General features: G+C 39.5%; 1 protein-coding gene, 2 long non-coding RNA genes and 1 pseudogene across 3 annotated transcripts in view; all 4 read left to right on the plus strand.

Annotated features, from left to right (window-relative positions):
• The window catches only part of LOC128450141 (B-cell receptor CD22), a 66,965-nt gene extending 44,742 nt beyond the window's left edge, over positions 1-22,223 (plus strand). The window contains exons 5-13 of the mRNA XM_053433635.1: positions 15,152-15,427; positions 18,769-19,035; positions 19,228-19,309; positions 19,401-19,464; positions 19,572-19,693; positions 19,915-19,963; positions 21,150-21,244; positions 21,330-21,398; positions 21,516-22,223. Of these exons, the coding sequence (XP_053289610.1) occupies positions 15,152-15,427; positions 18,769-19,035; positions 19,228-19,309; positions 19,401-19,464; positions 19,572-19,693; positions 19,915-19,963; positions 21,150-21,244; positions 21,330-21,396 (1,022 nt within the window). The 3' untranslated portion in view covers positions 21,397-21,398; positions 21,516-22,223. The remainder of the gene's footprint in view (positions 1-15,151; positions 15,428-18,768; positions 19,036-19,227; positions 19,310-19,400; positions 19,465-19,571; positions 19,694-19,914; positions 19,964-21,149; positions 21,245-21,329; positions 21,399-21,515) is intronic.
• On the plus strand, positions 1,339-3,211 carry LOC128450202 (uncharacterized). Its single transcript, XR_008339969.1, has 4 exons — positions 1,339-1,537; positions 2,311-2,384; positions 2,485-2,520; positions 2,936-3,211. It is a non-coding gene; the product is annotated as an uncharacterized LOC128450202 (long non-coding RNA).
• Positions 10,737-11,751, plus strand: LOC128450159 (interferon-inducible GTPase 5-like; annotated as a pseudogene).
• LOC128450200 (uncharacterized) lies at positions 12,192-14,301 on the plus strand. Its single transcript, XR_008339966.1, has 4 exons — positions 12,192-12,312; positions 13,101-13,174; positions 13,278-13,313; positions 14,053-14,301. It is a non-coding gene; the product is annotated as an uncharacterized LOC128450200 (long non-coding RNA).
• Positions 22,224-22,308: the final 85 nt, after the last annotated feature.

Below are 22,308 nucleotides of genomic sequence, written 5' to 3' on the forward strand. Positions count from 1 at the left end.
GCTTCAATGTGTTTAAGAGAGTGAGTGGTCAAGAGAGAGAGAGAGAGAGAGGGGGAGAAAGAGAGAGAGAAAGAGAGAGAGAGAAAGAGAGAGAGAGAGAGAGAGAGAGAGAGAGAGAGAGAGAGAGAGAGAGAGAGAGAGAGAGAGAGAGAGTATAAAGATGGACAAGATCAGTTACAGTGTGTTGGAAAATAAATACAACAGCTTCTCTGTTATTTCTCTACTGCTGCAGAAAGTGAAGGGTGTGAACCCTGAAGTGAGAAGCGGCTTCAGCCCGGGAGGAGAACAGACATCTCCCCTGTACGTCACCGACTCCGGTCTGGAGGTCGAGCAGGAGACGTTAACACTACGTCACCTTGTATATTTACCAGAAGATGATCCACTCCACCTCCTACTCACTCACCCACCACCCACATTTTTAAATAATATCGAGGTCCGGACCTGCATGGAGCTGATTAAGTTACTTCAGATGAAGGTATTTGTCTGGGTCATGCTCTCCTGAACAACTAAAGACAGGTGAAGGGTCATAAGTTGTGGAAGGGCAGTCTGTTGGACGACTTGGGCAAAGACCTTCCAGAGATCCGAGCCCAAGCCCTTCTCTTGGCTCTCCCAACGCTTACCTCAGCCCTGGTCACCCAGAAAAAGGAGGCCTTCAAAGCTCCGTGATGGGCCTCTGCGTCGCTATCTGTTGGGATGTCTGCCGTTCCCGCCCCCCCCCCGCTGGCTTCTATGGTGGACTCGTGAGTAGCGGTGTGGATCCTGACGAAAGCTCAGTTATCTCTGTGCCTGGATGACAAATCAATCGAGCGACTGGCCCGGCAGCGAGGCGTGGAACCCCCGAGACTTAAAGGGCTGTGGACCTGTGTGCTCTCAGGGGAGGTTACCAAAGGGGAAGTGAAGCGGCGGCTGGCGGCGGCAGAACAGGACTTGGCCACGGTGTCATCAAAGCTGGAGGAGATGGCCATGCCCAGACACGCCCGTTATGCCAGCCGCTCCTTCACCGCCATGCTGCAAGCTCTGAACGGCGCCATTGATTAAATGGCGGCCGATGCCGAGAAGATCGTGGCTGCAGCTCTCGGGGAGTGAAATGCTTTTCTCTGTGTGAGATGTTTCCTGTTTACTTGTTGTTCAGCTGCACTTTTATGTTTATTAAACTCTCCACAAACCCCTTTGATACGTTTTCACATTGTTAGATGAAGTATTAAATAGAGACACTGTGAATACCATGTGAGCAGGAATTCTCAAAATAAATATGAAGTAATGAAAACTGCTCTGTGCCTATCAACAAGACTTCACCACAAACAACGACAAAAATAGGAAGTGGGAGGAAGAGCATCTGAGTGCAACTGTGAGAAGCTGCAAACTCTATCACTGTCATCATAACACCTACAAGAAGCTGTTTTCTGGCTTGCATGACAGGGGATGATAATAACTTCTTTGCATCCCCTTTCAAAGTGTGAAAACTTCCTTTTTCTGTAAAGTCTCATTCTCGGAGTGAGGCTGTGTGTGACAGACTGATACAAGTGGGTCCTCTGAGGTAAGAACAAGCTTCTATGGTTATTTATCTCCTCATGATGTTAATCTACTAGAGTAAAATATAGTGTTTCAGAAGTTTTATTTACAGTAAATACACTGATAACAATCACATTTTTTTCGCAAACAAAGTTTTTTTCAAGATCACTTAAAAATATTATTAATAATGATAATAAAAATGATTTAAAACCCCTTTTCTTCCATTCAGATGAAATACTTTTTTCCAAATTAAAACTCAAACATCAGTTTCAGACGTCGTAGTTCCCTGAAGACTGAGATGAACCCAAATAACAAGATATGACTTTTTAAACAGTATATTTCAGACTAAAGGTTCGAAAAACGTTAATGTAATAAAAAATGTGTTCTGGGATAAAAGTGACGTGAGCAAGTAGCTAATGTCAAATAAAATTAAAAAAGAAAACTAAATATATTTTAGTTATTAAAGGGAAAAAATAAAGGGAACTCTGGGATTAACTCAAACATGAGGCCCAAATATTCCACTTTCAAAATAATTATATTTAATTTCCTTCAATAAATGACAATTTCTGCTAAGAGGTGACGGGACTTATGTGATTTCAAACCACATGTTCACAACTATCGTGATATGAGGAACAAAACAAAAAAAACTCTGAATGTCACTAAAAAAATGAAATGAGAAAGAAGGCAATTCTGACACAAGCTGAAAAATAACTTATAATCACACGTTTTACAGTAAAAAGAAAAAGTTCTGTGATCTTAAGATGTTTTTATCCACTCTTCCGTTTCTATTTGTTTCAGAAATCCAGTTACAGTCCCACATGAGATGGAGGCTCAGACAGTCACGTGGTTGGTTTTTCTGGCCCTAATAAAACGTAAGGATTTTATTTCTCCACTTTGATAAACAATGTTATTTTTTTCCCAACGTTTTCATTAAAGATGAACTAACTTCTCCACTTGTGTTTTCACCATCAGATGTTTCCTCAAATAACTCTGGAAGCACCGTTAAATGTATGTACAATACAAATTTGAATGTTAAAATACATTCAAATAAGTACATAACATTACAATTAGTGGACAAATGTGTCCTTCCTGCCCCGAGCAATGGAATTTATTAATTAATAAGCACTGACATGGAAATTATAGGTTTGTTGTAGGGCCACGAGATGAAAAGAAGTACAGAATTATTCTTAAAGCATAATTTGTGGTGTAATTGCGCAATGCAATGTATTGTTTTCACAGGTTTGCATGTTATTGTGCTCCTTATATAAATTTGTCCACTACCTACAAATTTGCTATGAATTCAACCCTAATGGGAAAAAAAACATACATTATTCAGGGTCATTCTATATTATAAAGACCATTATATTAGGAACAGTGTCTAAATCTGACAGTTCTCTATTTTCTATATCTTTGGTTACTGCAGACAGTCCCAAACATGTGACAGTTCAAGCCAATCCTGGTTTTGATGTGAAGGAAAATGTGTCGTTGACACTGAGCTGTTCTGCCGAGTCCAACCCACCAGTGAGCTCTGTCACCTGGAGGAAGACGACTGATGGGAGAGTGGAAATTATCCGACGGACTCGTACTGGGACTCGGACCTTCAGGGTGAATTCAGCCAGTCCCTCTGACAGTGGACTGTACAGCTGTGAAGCCACCAATGACATTGGAAGTGGAAAGTCACAGCCAACTGAGGTTAAAGTCAGATGTGAGTAGAATGATGCACTTGTGATGGTGAATGGATAAACAAGGAGGATATATTCTACATTACTGTGTATAAAGTAAATACTGATCAGACGTGCTGGTTCCAAAAAGAAGAAAACGTTACTCCACAATGACAAAAACATCACAGACTTCTTTTAACTATGGTGTAAATTAATTAATTTGTTAAACTTATCCAACATTTCTTCTAAGTGAAAACGTCTATTTCAACATGACTAAAGTGGCCTGTTGTCATAACATGATTAATTTAAATAGCACTTCTCAAAACAACGTTACAAAGTGCTTCCCAAATATAAAAAAATATAAAAATACAGAAAAATATGAATATAAATTTAGAAACAAATTAAAAATCTGTCATAAAAGAAAACACATTTTTCCAACGTTAAATCAGTGAATGAAGTGAGATAAAAGTATGTGTTCAGCTCCTGACTCAGTCTGCTGTATGTCCTCGTTCAGGCTGTTTCAGAGCCTCAGGGCTCTTGTTTCAAAAGCTTTGTCCCCCAGCTTTGTCTTCTTGTATTGATTTAATTTGAATTCTGAACTAAACTCTTCTGCATAGAATTCACAATATTACATTAGTGGACCGTCACTCACATAGCAAGTGTCTTGGTCCAGATTTGTCCTGGGCCAGGAGAAGACCAGAAGTGATGGATCATTTCCTGAAGTGGCCCACATCCGTGTGCTATCTGGGTTGTGAATTAACCTGAAAGAATCTTCTGTTTCAGATTCACCTGTTGTTGAGATAAAGGTCATTTCACTTGGGTCCTTTTTCCAGATAAGCCGAGGAAGACGAGCATTTCTGTCAGTGGCTCTTCTGATAACCAAGTGACAGTTGGTGGTTCTCTCACGTTAACCTGTGACACCGATGCCAATCCTGCCCCGATGACTTACTCCTGGTCCCGCAGCAAAAATCAACAAACTGACTCTTGGTGGAAGAACACAAACAGACGAGAGCTGAGTTTAACAATACAAAGAGCAGATGAAGCTTGTTACAGATGCAGCTCCTCAAACCTCATTGGTGGAGGGGATGAGAGTCAACCAGTGTGCATACAAGTACTGTGTAAGTACTATGATGTTTCCAGTGATTTTTACATGAATTAATATACTTTTGTCATCTGCTTCCAGCTTGTGTGTGAAATGTCAGCCTCTGCTCTCGCTTTAAATTACTTTAATTAGGGGGCGTGTCCGATTAGCCACAAGGTGAGCATGATGCAGTTATGGGGTATTTTTGATGCTCAAGGAATATATGCTGACGAGGAGTTTATGGGATTCAGGAGAGGAGCTCCCTTTACCACAGATTGTTGGATCTTTTGCTCTGCAGAACTTTTAAATTCACAATAAACCTATGTAACACAGACTAGAGGGAAGAAAAACAACAAAATCACAATGTGCCTTCTTTACAGAAGATTCTGCTTCCTCTCTACAGACCCGCCCACTGAACCTAAACTGTCTATGAGTTCTGAGGTCACAGAAGGTCAGACCATCACCGTCAGCTGCACTGTTGAAAGTTTCCCAAAGTCAACTCTCACCTTGATGAGGACCAACACATATCAGGCTTTTATAATCGCTGAAAATAATCTTAATTCACGACCCATCAACTCTCTCTCACACACGTTTAATGTGACTTCATCCGACGCTGGCTGGTACGTCTGCCGTGCCCAGAACACTGAGGGCTCAAAGGACAGCGAGCAGCAGGAGTTGGTGGTGAAATGTGAGTGTTTCAGCTGCAGTTTTATTTTCCAACCAAACAGATCAAACCAAATCTTCCTTTAAAAAGACTAGCTAAGCAAAAGTAGGTTTTCTCATGTATTTTTTTATTTAACTATTACGTCTGACAGTTGAAACAATAGCACCTGAGAAATGAATGACCTAAAGTAAATATGTCTATTTGATTTAGCACTGTAGAGCTTAGAAAATATCAATAAATTACCAGACCCTATATAAAGTCATTTAATTTATAAATTATCAATAATAATGATCCAGTAATGTTACGTGGTGCCACTCTGCCACTTAATGAATGCTCCTGCTAAACTACTGTGCTGCTTATTTAAATTATGAATTCAGGGCCTATTCTTGTAATGGAGTATTTTTGTACTGCGATATTTCTACTTTTACTTAAATCTCTGTAATTCTTAAAATCTGGTAAAATATAACTCTGTTGATATGATGCCTTGTGACTTTAAGCAGTTATACGTTATCTAATAGAATATATTTTGGTTATTGTGCTCCCTAATCCACTATCTCCAAACTTACCTTGATTTACACCCTGATGAAACATAAAAACACATATTATGCAGGTTATTCTATGTTATAAAGACCATTATATTGGACAGTGGTTAAATGTGACAGTTCTCTGTTTTCTATATTTGTGGTTCCTGCAGACAGTCCCAAACATGTGACAGTTCAAGCCAATCCTCGTGTTGTGGTGAATAAAAATGTGTTGTTGACAGTGAGGGAAGAAAAACTATAAAATCATAATGTTCCTTCTTTAAAGAAGATTCTGCTTCCTCTCTACAGACCCGCCCACTGAACCTATACTGTATGTGAGGTCTGATGTCACAGAAGGTCAGACCATCACCATCAGCTGCACTGCTGAAAGTTTCCCACAGTCAACTCTCACCTTGATGACGATCAACACAAATAATCAGGCTTTAATAATCACTAATAATAATCTTCATTCACGACCCATCAACTCTCTCTACCAAACGTTTACTGTGACTTCAGCCGATGCTGGCTGGTACTTCTGCCGTGCCCAGAACACTGAGGGCTCAAAGGACAGCAAGTGGAAGAAGTTGGTGGTGAAATGTGAGTGTTTCAGCTTTTTTTTCAACCAAACAGATCAAACCAAAACTTTCCTTTAAAAAGTCAATCGCTCCAGATGTAACTTTTCTCATGTATTTTTCTATTAACTATTACTTCTGACAGTTGAAACAAAAGCACCTGAGAAATTAATGACCTAAAGCAAATGCGTCTATTTGATTAAGTTCTTGCAAGAGTTAATACTGAACAGACGTGCTGGTTGCAAAAAGAAGAAAACATTACTCCAATTAATTAATTGATTAAACTTATCCAACATTTCTTTCAACTGAAAACGTCTACAACAACATGACTAAAGTGGTCTGTTGTCATAACTTGATTCATTTAAAGGGGACATCTTATGAAAATTCCACTTTGGTAGTGCTTCTACACATTAATTTGGGTATCTATCATGTCTACCTTCCCAAAAACTCTAGTCAGAAATGTCATGCTTGAGTGACTGTGAATGAGCTTCCATATGCTTCTCTCCTCACAGGAGAAATGAGAGTCTCTCTTACATGGCATTGATCTTTGATGATGTTCAGAAAATGACGTTGTCTTTTCTCCTGAATTTTCCGGCTAGTTTCTCCAAAACACACACACATCACGGAGTCGGCAGAGAAGCAGGAGCTTGACGGGAGGAGCTCTGTGATGCTGAGCTGCTTCAGTCACAGCTTTCCCCCAGTCCAACACTACTCATGGTACAGGAAGAGTCAGGGAGAGGAAAAGGATGAACTTGTGTCAGAGCATCAAAACCACACAGTGTACTCAAACCAGTCAGGAGTCTACTACTGCATCGCAGAAAATGAAGTAGATCAAAGTTCGTCTGATCCCGTCCATCTGTTTGAACGTGAGTGGATTTCAAGACCTTATAACTGTGTATTTTATTGCTCAGGAGACATGTGATAGGTTTATATCAGATCATGTTTTCTGGTTGTCTGTCCATACGTCCTATGTCCGACGTCCTTCGCACAAACACACTGATGTGGCTGCCAAAGGTCAAAGGTCAAGCTCTATTTGATGCTCTCTCTTCCAACCACAGGAAACTGTCTGGAGAACCTGAGGTTCCTCGTTGTTGCTCTACTTCTCCTGATGATTATCAGTGTAATTGTCGTAAATTTAAGGTGAATGAATAAGAAGTGAATTTGATCAAGTTAAATAAATACATGTCAGAGATGGTCTGGCTTGTTATACCACATCATGTCCCTCTATGTTTTCAGACACTGGAGGAAATCTGTTCAACAAGGAACAACAAACATCAAATCCCCTTCTGGTTTTTCGGTAGTGAAACATTTGTTTAATCAATTCTACTTCTTTTTTGAAAACAATTGGACAGAAATTACTCATCGTTTGGTCATGGTGGCCTGTTTTCAGAACCTTGTCTTAGCACAATAGATTTGTAAATTATTTAACTACCAGTCGTTGAAACTTCTAAATCTATTTCTAATTGTCTATTTGTATATTTTGGAAATCGTAGGAAACAGTGATTATGGAGAGTTTAGGAATAAGATTCAGGATATTTAAGCCTCTGCCTCATCACTTCTGACCTGTTACAGCTGTAAAACTCCTAATTCTTCTAAAAACTCTAAATTATGTCATAATTTCAATAATATGGAATCAAATATGTTTTAATGGTGATATTACAAAGCCTCCAACGTCCCATTAGTTTCATTTTGAGAACACACGATGCAAGGATCTAAAACAAGACAACATGTGCACATTAGATCTAAAAATTATGAATAAATAATCTATCAGGATATTTACAACCCCTCAAATTGACCATGTAGAGCTACTGCCTTCCATCTTCTATCATCAGTATTAATCTGGCTCTACAGGCAGATGTGTCTTTTACTGTTCAAGCTGTTGCTTTTCCCTCCTTGTTCTTCCATATCCTGCCCTCACTGTTTGCCCTGTCAGTACCTGTCTATCAGTATACTTATATCTCAGTATACTGGGGCCATTAATTAAAAGACAACCTGTACAGCATCCATTTTAGTGCATGAATGAAGAGATTCAGTTGCTGCTGGATAATCATGTGGTTAGAGGAAACAAAAATCGTCAGAAGATGAAACCTCCCCTTCACCCATTTATTCTGTGCAACAAACAAAACAATGAAATCAAGGAAAACGTCTGCAAGTCCTGAATGAATCAGATGTGAGTCTTGTACAAATTTTAATGTGGATTAAATCCAGAATTTCTCAATAATCTATAAACTCTCTCGTCTCTCATCCTAGAATGAACCAGAGAGCCTGCAGGACTATGATGACGTTAGTGATGCAGCTGCACGTGCACCAACATCTCCAAATCTATTGGACGACCACACCAGTGAAGGTGAAGTGGAGCTGAACTTTCCACAGGTGAGATTCACAGCGACGCCCCGACGTCAGACGACCAACAGAGACTCCAGCAGCTCACACCAAGATGAGAGTCTTTACTGTAACATCAGGATTTGACCCGAGATGTTCTCGTCCTGCTTTTTACAGCTACCTCGAGCCTGAGGAAGTTTATATTCACAATAAGTCATCACAGAGAGTCTGAAGAGTTCATGAGTTGAGCGAAATAGGTCGTAGCCGTAAATCTACAGTAATGTAAGCTGGTCAACAAACCTCATGCAGCTACAACAAAAACCTGGGTGTTGCCATTAGGAGTAATTTAAAACTAGTTAGCAAGAAGGCACAGAAGTGACATTACTGAGCTAAAATGGATAAATATTTGAAAATGTTAATAAAGGTTTTTGGGAAAACAGTGAGCATAGCAAAATGTGAGGGATAAACGTTTAAAATCCATATTTTGCAACTTATAATGTTAATCATGTGAATGTAAAATGATTGTATAATAACTTTTTATATAATCTATATATATAAATGACATGCAGTTAGACAAGAAATGCTGAGAATCACTGCTGAATGTTGTTTTTTTGCTTTCCAGTGTTGTGAACTTAATCCAAACCCACACACATGAAATGTAAATATCCTGTTGCTCAAAATAAAATGAAATATGTTGGAACAAATTATAAACTTTAACGTTTATTGACATTATTGTGGGATTTGTGAACATGTCACTGCGTGGAAGCGTTTCTGAAGAATGCATCTACACACAAAATGCGATGCATCATGAAAAGCAGGTTATTTTATGATGCATTTCTATTAACGGACCATGTAAACCTTAGATTTATTTGAGTTAAGTAATGAGTAAAATAAAATCAAGGATATGACTTTATCCTGAACTTAAACTCTTGAGTATCCAAAGTAAAAGTACAGATTCTGACACATGTTGTGCAATAATGCTTAAAAAGTGATACCATAGAATGGTGTGCCTTTAGGCATTCAATAAATTTGGTTATCAAAATAAAATTTAAAACATTAATATTTAAAATATTAATATTAAATCATAACTTGAATTGGTTAAAGTTACCTCGGGGCACCTTCCTTCAAATGAGGTGAAAAGATTGATTAAGATCAGTCTCATTTCAATCTAGTTCAATTAGAAATCTCAATATTTAACTTTAAAGATTATATAATGAACAGTGAAGGTTATGGAGTTCTTGACATGTGGAGGTTGGCAAAATTCAGTTATGCAACATTAATGAAAGAACCTTTGTGAAAGAAAAACATTTTTTATGAATATAATAAAGTATAAAAACACAAATTACTACCAACATATTAACTAAACAAAGATGTGTATATGAGTGTGTCTGTGCCTATCAGGGTGCTCTCAAAATGGTGGATTGCTAAAAGAGTAACACCTTCCTGTGGGCCCCTTAGATGGTCGCTGCCCCTCTAAAGATAGCAGCCCCCCTCCCCCTTCTTCTGAAGTTGCTTTATGACCGATAGCGGGCTGAAGGTTTAACTAGGTGAAGTGATATGCGGGTGTCTGTGTTGGTGCTAAATTAGACAAAGAGGGTAGACTGAAATGCAAAGAAAGACCATGAAGAGCATTACAAACTAACCTTACTTTCGAATAACTTATAACCCAAAATATCACACACATATCAAATGAAGATGATCCACTCCACCTCCTACTCACTCACCCACCACCCACATACACACATTTTTTTATAATAACGAGGTCCGGACCTGCATGGAGCTGATTAAGTTACTTCAGATGAAGGTATCTGTCTGGGTCATGCTCTCCTGAACAACTAAAGACATGTGAAGGGTCATAAGTTGTAGAGAAGAAGTTTAATTAAAAAACAAGAAATGCACAGTTCTGGAGAATATTTATATGTTTACTTTCCACCACTAACAGTTCTGCTTAAAAATATAATATTAATCTATTATTATTATTTAACTTTTTAGTTCAAGTGTCCTCTAAGTTAATGCTTTATCATTACTACTGCAAAGACACCTGTTCTATCTATTATTACCAGAGCCAGTTGTAAATGTGCCTGTTCGATTTGCCACAGTAACTAAAGGCCGACTGTGGGACTCAGTCCACAGAACCGTTGATGGTCCCAGTCGCCTCTGCTGCAGAGCACTGGTCGCCTGTTTATTCAAAGCTTATCAGCTTATTGTTGAAAGTATTGCGTGTCCAAATCACGACAAGTTCCACAATGCACTTCCTTGGGCCCTTAACAACAGACAGACTAAATAGATAGAGAGAGATTAGTGGAATTAGTGGATAGATGATAGATAGTATCCATCATATCTGTTCTTTATCAAAGGACTTGTTGTAACTCTTCTAATAATTCACTTTGTCTCTCTGCAGAAATGGCTGATGTTTTCAAAGGCCTGAGTTTCCTTGAGACCCTGAAAGAATCCATAGACAGCAATAAGTTATCAGATGTCAGGGACTCGGTGGAAGATCTCTTGATCAGTAGGATCAACTTGGCTGTGATGGGAAAGACTCCTTCATCAACTTCCTCCGTGGCCTCGGACCTGGGGATGAGGGGGCGGCTCCTGCTTCAACCCCGTGGCCTCAGAGGACGTGGCAGGCTACCCTGACCCTAAACACCCTGACTTCCGCCTGTGGGACCTGCCGCCTGTGCCCGACACCTCCTCAATCGAACCTGAGGGACAGAGACAAACGGTGTACTGGGTTCTCGTAGCTTCAGTGAGAGATCCAGAGAAAAGCCTTGAAGAGAAGATGAAAGCCAGTCTGGAAACACTGAGGTCACAGGGTGTGAAGCAGCCTAAAGACCACATGGTCAGACCCTCCAACCTGGAGAAGTCTGACTTCCCTGGTCTGTTGGACGACTTGGGCAAAGACCTTCCAGAGATCCGAGCCCAAGCCCTTCTCTTGGCTCTCCTGACGCTCACCTCAGTCCTGGTCACCAAGAAAAAGGAGGCCTTCAAAGCTCTGGTATGGGCCGCTGCGTCGCTATCTGGTGGGATGTCTGCCGTTCCCGTCCCCCCCGGTGGCTTCTATGGTGGACTCGAGTGTAGCGGTGCGGATCCTGACGAAAGCTCAGTTATCTCTGTGCCTGGATGACAAAACAGGCGACTGGCCCGGCAGCGAGGCGTGGAACCCCCGAGACTTAAAGGGCTGCGGACCTGTGTGCTGTCAGGGGAGGTTACCAAAGGGGAAGTGAAGAGGCGGCTGGCGGCGGCAGAACAGAACTTGGCCACGGTGTCGTCAAAGCTGGTGGAGACGGCCATGCCCAGACACGCCCGTTATGCCAGCCGCTCCTTCACCGCCATGCTGCAAGCTCTGAACGGCGCCATTGATGAAATGGAGGCTGATGCCGAGAAGATCATGGCTGCAGCTCTCGGGGAGAGGGAGTGAAATCATTCGCTGCCTCATGGCGCCTCAGAGACTCACAAACTGAAGAGACTGAGGGAAGCCGGACTAAACCTGGAAGCTGGTCACTTTGTGTTTTGAAGCTTATTTGTTTGTGCACGTGTGTGATGACAATAAAGATGTGGAAAAATGATCATTTCGTCTCTGGCTGTGTGTTGGAGAGCCCCGTGGCAAGCACCACTGCCACAGATACGTTTTCACATTGTTATATGAAGTTTTAAATAGAGACACTGTGAAGACTATGTCAGCATTAATTCTCCAAATAAATATGTAGTAATGGAAAATGGTCTGTACCTGTGAACAAGACTTCACCACAAACTACAACAAAGGAAGTGGGGTTGAAGTGCATCTGCCAGCAGATACTGTGAGAAGCTGCAAACGCTATCACTGTAATCTGAACACCTAAAAGAAGCTAGCTTGCATGACAGGGGATGATAATCATTTCTTTGCATCCCCTTTCAAAGTGTGAAAACTTCCTTTTTCTGTAAAGTCTCATTCTCGGAGTGAGGCTGTGTGTGACAGACTGATACAAGTGGGTCCTCTGAGGTAAGAACAAGCTTCTATGGTTATTTATCTCTTCATGATGTTAATCTACTAGAGTAAAATATAGTGTTTCAGAAGTTTTATTTACAGTAAATACACTGATTACAAACAATATGATTTTATTCTTAATAAAATTCATAATAATTTAAAACCCTTTTTCTTCCATTCAGTTGAAATGATTTTTTCCAAATGAAAACTCAAACATCAGTTTCAGATGTCGTAGTTCCCTGAAGACTGAGATGAACCCAAAGAGACAGATATGACTTTTTAAACAGTATATTTCAGACTAAAGGTTCAGCAATTTAAATGTAATAAAGATACAGTTATGTTTCCAGTCAACATATTTTAAATGTGTTCTGGGGTTTCTTTGAATAAAAGAGATTTGAACAAGTAGCTAATGTCAAATAAACTTAAAACAGAAAACAGAAAACAACTATATTTTAGTTATTAAAGGAAAAATAAATTGAACTCGTGGATTAACAAAATAGGTGGCACAAATATTCCATTTCAAAATAATTACATTTAAGTTATTTTAATTAACGACAAATTCTGTGTAGAGGTGAGGTGACTTTGTTTATTCAAATCACAACTTCACAACCATCGTGATATGAGGAACAAAACAAAGACAACAAAAACAAGTCTAATTTTGTCAGTAAAAGAAATGAAATGAGAAAGAAGGAAATTCTGAGACAAAATTAAAAATAAATTTTAACACACATTTTTCAGTAAAAAGAGAAAGTTCTGTGATCTTATGATGTTTTTATCCACTTTTCAGTTTTTATTTGTTTCAGGAATCCAGTTGTCGTCCCACATGAGATGGAGGCTCAGACAGTCACATGGCTGGTTTTTCTGGCCCTAATAAAACGTAAAGATTTTATTTCTCCACTTTCAAACCATGTTTTGTATTTTTACCAACATTTGCATAATTAGAGATTAACTGACTTCTCCACTTGTGTTTTTACCGACAGATGTTTCTACAAGTGATCCTGGAAATCCTGTTGAATGTATGTAAATTAAAAATTGGAATATTAAAATATACATAAAATAAAAAGCAACCAAGGCTCCTCTGGTTGGAAATATAATGAATAACCAAACGTACATGAAAAATGAACATTTGAACATTAAACGGTGATAAAAACGACAGAATCCATCTTTGAGATCATTTTAGTTGATGTGTATTTCGACTTTTAGGTGTGGTCCATGTCCCAGTCACTAATATTCAGGAGGTGAGATTTATACCACAGTCAGGCACTTTGGCCTCACTTTTTGTTGAATGGTTTGAACTATTCTAGATCAGTTATGACTCTAGAGCAGTTTGGCTAAAGCTTCACTCTACATAGTTTCCCAGTCAAGTCGGCTACAAAAATCAGAAGAAGAATAAATAAACGAATAAGAACCAGACCTACATGAAATCAGTGAATGAAGAAAGATAAAACTATGTGTTCAGTTCCTGACTCAGTCTGCTGTATGTCCTTGTTCAGGCTGTTTCAGAGCCTCAGGGCTCTTGTTTCAAAAGCTTTGTCCCCCAACTCTGTCTTAGTACAATAAATCATATCAGCTGGACTGATGAAGAGGAGTTCAGGAGCTTCAGGAGAGGAGTTCCCTTTACCACTGATTGTTGAATGTTTTGCTCTGCAGAACTTTTACATTTAAAAGAAACATATGTAACACAGACTAGAGGGAAGAACAACAATAAAACTATAATGTTCCTTCTTTAAAGAAGATTCTGCTTCCTCTCTACAGACCCACCCACTGAACCTATACTGTCTATGAGTTCTGAGGTCACAGAAGGTCAGACCATCACCATCAGCTGCTCTGTTGAAAGTTTCCCACAGTCAACTCTCACCTTGATGAGGACCAACAGAAATCAGTCTTTTATAATCGCTGAAAATAATCTTAATTCACGACCCATCAACTCTCTCTCACACACGTTTGTTGTGACTTCATCTGACGCTGGCTGGTACTTCTGCCGTGCCCAGAACACTGAGGGCTCAAAGGACAGCAAGCAGCAGGAGTTGGTGGTGAAATGTGAGTGTTTCAGCTGCGGCTTTTTTTTAATCAAACAATAAAATCATAATGTGCCTTCTTTAAAGAAGATTCTGCTTCCTCTCTACAGACCCGCCCACTGAACCTCTACTATCTATGAGTTCTAAGGTCACAGAAGGTCAGACCATCACCATCAGCTGCACTGCTGAAAGTTTCCCACAGTCAACTCTCACCTTGATGAGGATCAACACAAATCAGGCTTTTATAATCACTGAAAATAATCTGTATTCACAACCCATCAACTCTCTCTCCCACACGTTTGTTGTGACTTCATCCGACGCTGGCTGGTACTTCTGCCGTGCCCAGAACACTGAGGGCTCAAAGGACAGCAAGCAGAAGGAGTTGGTGGTGAAATGTGAGTGTTTCAGCTGCGGCTTTTTTTCAATCGAACAAATTCCATAAAAAACTATCGTTGCAGAAGAAAATTGTTCTCATGTAATTTTTCAGTGCTCCAGTTATTTCATAAATTTTTATTTCTGAAGTTGAAACAATAGCACCTGAGAAATTAATTAACTAAAGTAGATACATTTCTGTCATATGAAGACTTGTGACTTTAAGCAGTTGAAGTTGTTCTTATAATATAATTTGTGTTTAATTGTGTAAAGCAATGTATTGTTATCACAAGTTTGCATGTTAATGTGCTCCTTAGTCCACTGTCTCTAAACCTATCTTGATTTACAACCTGATGAAATACGAAAACATATATTAGTCAGGATTTCTATATTATAAAGACCATTACATTGGACAGTTATTAAATCTGACAGTTCTCTGTTTTCTATATTTTTGGTTTCTGCAGACAGTCCCAAACATGTGACAGTTCAAGCCAATCCTGGTCTTGATGTGAAGGAAAATGTGTTGTTGACACTGAGCTGTTCTGCTGAGTCCAACCCACCAGTGAGCTCTGTCACCTGGAGGAAGACGACTGATGGGAGAGAGGAAATCATCCAACAGACTCAGACTCAGACCTTCAGGGTGAATTCAGCCAGTCCCTCTGACAGTGGACTGTACAGCTGTGAAGCCACCAATGATATTGGAAGAGGAAAGTCACAGCCAGCTGAGGTTAAAGTCAGATGTGAGTAGAATGATGCACTTGTGATGGTGAATGGATAAACAAGGAGGATATATTCTACATTACTGTGTATAAAGTAAATACTGATCAGACTTGCTGGTTCCAAAAAGAAGAAAACATTACTCCACAATGACAAAAACATCACAGACTTCTTTTAACTATGGTGTAAATTAATTAATTAGTTAAACTTATGCAACATTTCTTTTAACTGAAAACGTCTATTTCAACATGACTAAAGTGGCCTGTTGTCATAACTTGATTTATTTAAATAGCAATTCTCAAAACAACGTTAGAAAGTGCTTCCGATATAACATATATAGTAACAACACATCAAAATATGAAGATACATTTAATAACAATTAAAAATGTCTCAGATTCACCTGGTCTTGATGTGAAGGAAAATGTGTTGTTGACACTGAGGGAAGAAAAACAATAAAATCATAATGTGCCTTCTTTAAAGAAGATTCTGCTTCCTCTCTACAGACCCGCCCACTGAACCTAAACTGTCTATGAGGTCTGAGGTCACAGAAGGTCAGACCATCACCGCCAGCTGCACTGCTGAAAGTTTCCCACAGTCAACTCTCACCTTGATGAGGATCAACACAAATAATCAGGCTGAAATAATCACTGAAAATAATCTTTATTCACGACCCATCAACTCTCTCTCCCACACGTTTACTGTGACTTCAGCCGACGCTGGCTGGTACTTCTGCCGTGCCCAGAACACTGAGGGCTCAAAGGACAGCAAGCAGAAGGAGTTGGTGGTGAAATGTGAGTGTTTCAGCTGCGGCTTTATGTTTTCAACAAACAAATCAGACAAAATCTTCTCATGTATTTTTTCAGTGATCCAGTTTTTTCATAAATTTTTACTTCTGATAGTTGAAACAACAACACCTGAGAAACAAATGACCGAAAGTACTTAAATCTCAGGGCTCTTGTTTCAAAAGCTTTGTCCCCAAACTTTGTCTTCATGTATTAATTTAATTTGAATTCTAAACTAAAATCTTCTGCATAGTTTTCACAATATTACATTCTTAGTGGACCGTCACTCACATAGTAAGTGTCTTGGTCCAGATTTGTCCTGGGTCAGGAGAAGACCAGAAGTGATGGATCATTTCCTGAAGTGGCCCACATCCGTGTGCTGTCTGGGTTGTGAATTAACCTGAAAGAATCTTCTGCTTCAGATTCACCTGTTGTTGAGATAAAGGTCATTTCACTTGGGTCCTTTTTCCAGATAAGCCGAGGAAGACGAGCATTTCTGTCAGTGGCTCTTCTGATAACCAAGTGAAAGTTGGTGGTTCTCTCACGTTAACATGTGACACCGATGCCAATCCTGCCCCGAGGACTTACTCCTGGTCCCGCAGCAAAAATCAACAAACTGACTCACGGTTGAAGAACACAAACAGACGAGAGCTGAGTTTAACAATGCAAAGAGCAGATGAAGCTTGTTACAGATGCAGCGCCTCAAACCTCATTGGTAGAGGGGATAAGAGTCAACCAGTGTGCATACAAGTACTGTGTAAGTACTGTGATGTTTCCAGTGACTTTTAAGTGAATTCAACTACTTTGTTAATCTGCTTCCAGCTTGTGTGTGAAATGTCCGCCTCTGCTCTCGTTTAAATTACTTTCATTAGGGGGCGTGTCCGATTAGCCACTAGGTGAACATGATGCAGTTATGGGGTATTTTTGACGCTCCGGAAGTATCTGCTGACGAGGAGTTTAGGAGCTTTAGGAGAGGAGCTCCCTTTACCACAGATTGTTGGATTTTTTGATTTACAGAACTTTTATATCTGCAATAAAACTATGTAACAGAGACAAGAGGGAAGAAAAAAAAAATGACAATGTGCCTTCTTTAAATAAGATTCTGCTTCCTCTCTACAGACCCGCCCACTGAACCTATACTGTCTATGAGGTCTGAGGTCAGAGAAGGTCAAACCATCACCGTCAGCTGCACTGCTGAAAGTTTCCCACAGTCAACTCTCACCTTGATGAAGACCTACACCAAAAATCTTTATTCACGACCCATCAACTCTCTCTACCACGAGTTTACTGTGACTTCAGCCGACGCTGGCTGGTACTTCTGCCGTGCCCAGAACACTGAGGGCTATAAGGACAGCAAGCAGAAGGAGTTGGTGGTGAAATGTGAGTGTTTCAGCTGCGGCTTTTTATTTATGACCAAACAGACCAAACCCAATTTTTCCTTTAAAAAAATCGACCTATGAAAAAGTAAATTTTTCTCTCGTATTTTTTCAGTGATCCATTTTTTTTAAATTAATTTTTACTTCTGACAGTTTAAACAATTGCACCTCGGAAATAATTACCTAAAGTACTTAAATCTTTGTAATTCTTCCACCAGAGTAAAGAATAATTCTATTAATTTGAAGCCTTGTGACTTTAAGTTTTTTTAAATTATAATATGTTGTGTAATTGTGTAATGCAATGTATTTTTTTCACAGTTTTGCTCGTTATTGTGCTCCCTAGTCCACTATCTCCAAACTTAACTTCAATTCCACCTTGATGAAATTTTTATGCAGGGTCATTCTATATTATAAAGACCATTACATTGGACAGTGGTTAAATCTGACAGTTCTCTGTTTTCTATATCTTTGGTCACTGCAGACAGTCCCAAACATGTGACAGTTCAAGCCAATCCTGGTCTTGATGTGAAGGAAAATGTGTTGTTGACACTGAGCTGTTCTGCTGAGTCCAACCCACCAGTGAGCTCTGTCACCTGGAGGAAGACGACTGATGGGAGAGAGGAAATCATCCAACAGACTCAGACTCAGACCTTCAGGGTGAATTCAGCCAGTCCCTCTGACAGTGGACTGTACAGCTGTGAAGCCACCAATGACATTGGAAGTGGAAAGTCACAGCCAGCTGAGGTTAAAGTCAGATGTGAGTAGAATGATGCACTTGTGATGGTGAATGGATAAACAAGGAGGATATATTCTACATTACTGTGTATAAAGTAAATACTGATCAGACGTGCTGGTTCCAAAAAGAAGAAAACATTACTCCACAAAGTCAAAAACACAACAGGGTTCTTCATTCAAGATAACGTTTAGCAAACCTGATAAAAAATATTGTATTTTAAAAAGGAACAGTAACCTAAAATCAGTGGCTGTAGTTTGTTTCAAAAAGAAATTGCTGAGAATTCTTTCTCAAATTTCTCCAGGTGAATCTAAAGCCAGTCTGTTTTATCCTCCCATTTAAAGTTTCACATTCTTCTCAGTCTGGTTTTAAATAGCAGTAATAATGTCACTTCACTTGTTGTGTATTTCATGTTTGATCTTTGATGATGTTCAGAAAATGACGTTGTCTTTTCTCCTGAATTTCCCGGCTAGTTTCTCCAAAACACACACACATCACGGAGTCGGCAGAGAAGCAGGAGCTTGACGGGAGGAGCTCCGTGATGCTGAGCTGCTTCAGTCACAGCTTTCCCCCAGTCCAACACTACTCATGGTACAGGAAGAGTCAGGGAGAGGAACAGGATGAACTTGTGTCCAAGCATCAAAACCACACAGTGTACTCAAACCAGTCAGGAGTCTACTACTGCATCGCACAAAATGAAGTAGATCAAAGTTTGTCTGATCCCGTCCGTCTGTTTGAACGTGAGTGAATGTCAACGTCTTTTAACTGTGTGATTTATTGATCAGGAGACATGTGGGAGGTTTATATCAGATCATGTTTTCTGGTTGTCTGTCCATACGTCCTATAACCTACGTCCTTCGCACAAACACACTGATGTGGCTGCCAAAGGTCAAAGGTCAAGCTCTATTTGATGCTCTCTCTTCCAACCACAGGAAACTCTCTGTACATCCTGAAGTTCCTCGTTCCTGCTCTATTTGTCCTGATGATTATCATTTTAATCGTCGTAGTTTTAAGGTGAATGAATAAGAAGTGCATTTGATTAAATAAACACATTTCAGAGATGGTCCGGCATGTGTAACCACATCATGTCCCTCTATGTTTTCAGACTCAGGAAGAAGAAATCTATTCAACAAGGAACAACAAACAGAAAATCCCCTTCTGGTTTTTTGGTGATGAAACATTTGTTTTAGCCATTCTACTTCTTTATTGAAAACCTCTGGACAGAAGTGACATACCCTGTGTGTGTGTGTGTGTGTGTGTGTGTACATAATTTAAGGGTTGGTCTATTGGTACCAGGAGGAGGAGTCTAACGAATGAGAATGTCTCTGTGGAGCCTTTCAGGAGCAGAGACGACCTCTTGTCAGAGCAGTTGAGACGCCAGCCTCTTCCAGACAGCACGTAAGACCACACCCACTCAACACACTGTCCCCACCCAGGACAAGGAACACTGTGTGGGACAGAGTCAGACATGGACTGCTGCTCATGCTGGAGTCAAAGCATCCATTTATTTTCGAGATCCTTTGACATAAATAGCACAATGAAAGTCTGCCCTGTTATTTATAATAGTCATTCACTCTGTATGCATATGTTTATTCTTAAAGACCTTTTATATTCCACAGGCCTCCAACCGACATCAACCTTGTTTACAGCCTTATGAATCTGCCCCAGGTGAGTCCCGGGTTAAGACAACACTGTGAGATCAGAGCTCGTTCACATGAAGCAGCCGGTCAGGAACAACCAAGAGACAGTGTTCAAAAACCAAGTTGAAAAGAGAGTACGATGAAGCCTGTCTTGCTCTTGGGTTCACAGTCAATGTGGTAGGACATGAGGACAGACCAGTGTGTATTTTATGTCTGAAAACTCTATGAGAACCAACAAATTAAGAAGACACTTAGAAACATTACAACTCAGTCACATGCATGTGTTCTTTTTGGTTGAGCTTTATCATCTTTGTAATAAAGTGATTATAATTGAATACATTTTTTCTATATTATTGAAAAAGTACAGACTGATGGAGGGATGTAGAGATAAATGTCACCTAAAGTACATCAATTAGGTTAAATTTTAGCAAAGTTATGGCACTTTTTATTTTTAAAGGGACAAATGTCACAAAAAGTTGTTTGAAAAAAAAAAAATTTTGCACATCAGAAATTCCTGAAAGTAATGTGGATTTAATATTCATGTGTATTTTATGTAAATACACATGTTAAACTTGGCCCATTTTGTTGGGGTGGGGGAACGGGTGGGGCATGACAGAACCACTGGATTAAGGAGAGTACAGGTATACGATTCAGGATATTTAAGCCTCTGCTTCACCACTTCTGACCTGTTACGGCTATAAAACTAATAATTCTTCTAAATACTCTAAATTATGTCATAGTTTCAATAATATGTTATCAAATATGTTTTAATGGTGATATTATAAAACCTCTGAAGTCCCAGAATCTGTTAATTCTTTTGTTTTGAGAACACACAATGCAAGGATCTGAAACAAGACAACAACATGTGCACATTAGATACAAAAATTTGGAATAAATAATCTATCAGGATATCTTCAACCCCTCAAATTGACCATGTAGAGCTGCTGCCTTCCATCTTCTATCATCAGTATTAATCTGGCTCTACAGGCAGATGTGTCTTTTACTGTTCAAGCTGTTGCTGTTCCCTCCTTGTTCTTCCATATCCTGCCCTCACTGTTTGCCCTGTCAGTAGCTGTCTATCAGTACACTTATATCTCAGTGTACTGGGGCCAGTGATGAAGAGACAACCTGTACAGCATCCATTTTAGAGCATTAATGAAGAGATTCAGTTGCTGCTTGATAATCAATGATGTTTTCTGTCTGCATCTGCTCAGGCTGCCTCTGCACGAAACCACACAAGACAGAAAGCTGGAAACACCGAGGAGGATTCTGTCAACTACGCTCCTCTGAACTTTAAGAATAAGCTAAAGTGAGAATTTAATCATTTGTTACAATACCAGAACAACAAATGTTTTATTGATCAGCAAACGTCATGTTGATATTTGTTTTTCAAGGAAGAAGCAAAGAAAGGTGGAAGAAGACCCTGTGTATGCGAAGGTGTCCAAGCCAACACCAGTTTAAAGGTCAGGAACCGTGACCTCTCATTTTGTTATATCAGTCTCAATGTTTTGCTATTAGTTGAATTCATTCCAGAAATTGTCACACAAATAATCTATAAACTTCCTCCGCTCTCATCCTAGAATGAACCAGAGAGCCTGCAGGACTATGAAAACATTAGTAATGCAACTGCACGTGCACCAACATCTCCAAATCTACTTGACGACCACACCAGTGAAGGTGAAGTGGAGCTGAACTTTCCACAGGTGAGATTCACAGCGACGCCCCGACGTCAGACGACCAACAGAGACTCCAGCAGCTCACACCAAGATGAGAGTCTTTACTCTAACGTCAGGATTTGACCCGAGATGTTCTCGTCCTGCTTTTTACAGCTACCTCGAGCCTGAGGAAGTTTATATTCACAATAAGTCATCACAGAGAGTCTGAAGAGTTCATGTGTTAAACCGTGTTGCCAGTTGGAGTATTTTAAAACTAGTTAGCAAGAAGGCACAGAAGTTACACTACTGAGCTAAAATGGATAAATAATAAAAACTGTTCATTTAAGGTTTTGAGGAAAATAGTGAACTCAGCTAAATGTGAGGGATAAAAGGTTAAAATCAAGTTTTTGCAACTTAAAATGTGAATAATGTGAGTGTAAAATGATTGTATTAATAACTTTTTATATAATCTATATTTATATAAATGACATGCAGTTAGACAAGAAATGCTGAGAATCACAGCTGAATGGTTTTGTTTGTGCTTTCCAGTGTTGTGAACTTAATCCAAACCCACACACCTGAAATGTAAATATCCTGTAGCTCAAAATAAAAAATAAAATATATTGGAACAAATCATGAACTTTAAAGTTTATTGACATTATTGTGGGATTTGTGAACATGTCACAGTGTGAAAGGGTTTCTAAAGAATGCATGTACA

The sequence above is a fragment of the Pleuronectes platessa genome, chromosome 10 (genome assembly GCF_947347685.1).
Source record: "Pleuronectes platessa chromosome 10, fPlePla1.1, whole genome shotgun sequence".
NCBI lineage: Eukaryota > Metazoa > Chordata > Actinopteri > Pleuronectiformes > Pleuronectidae > Pleuronectes > Pleuronectes platessa.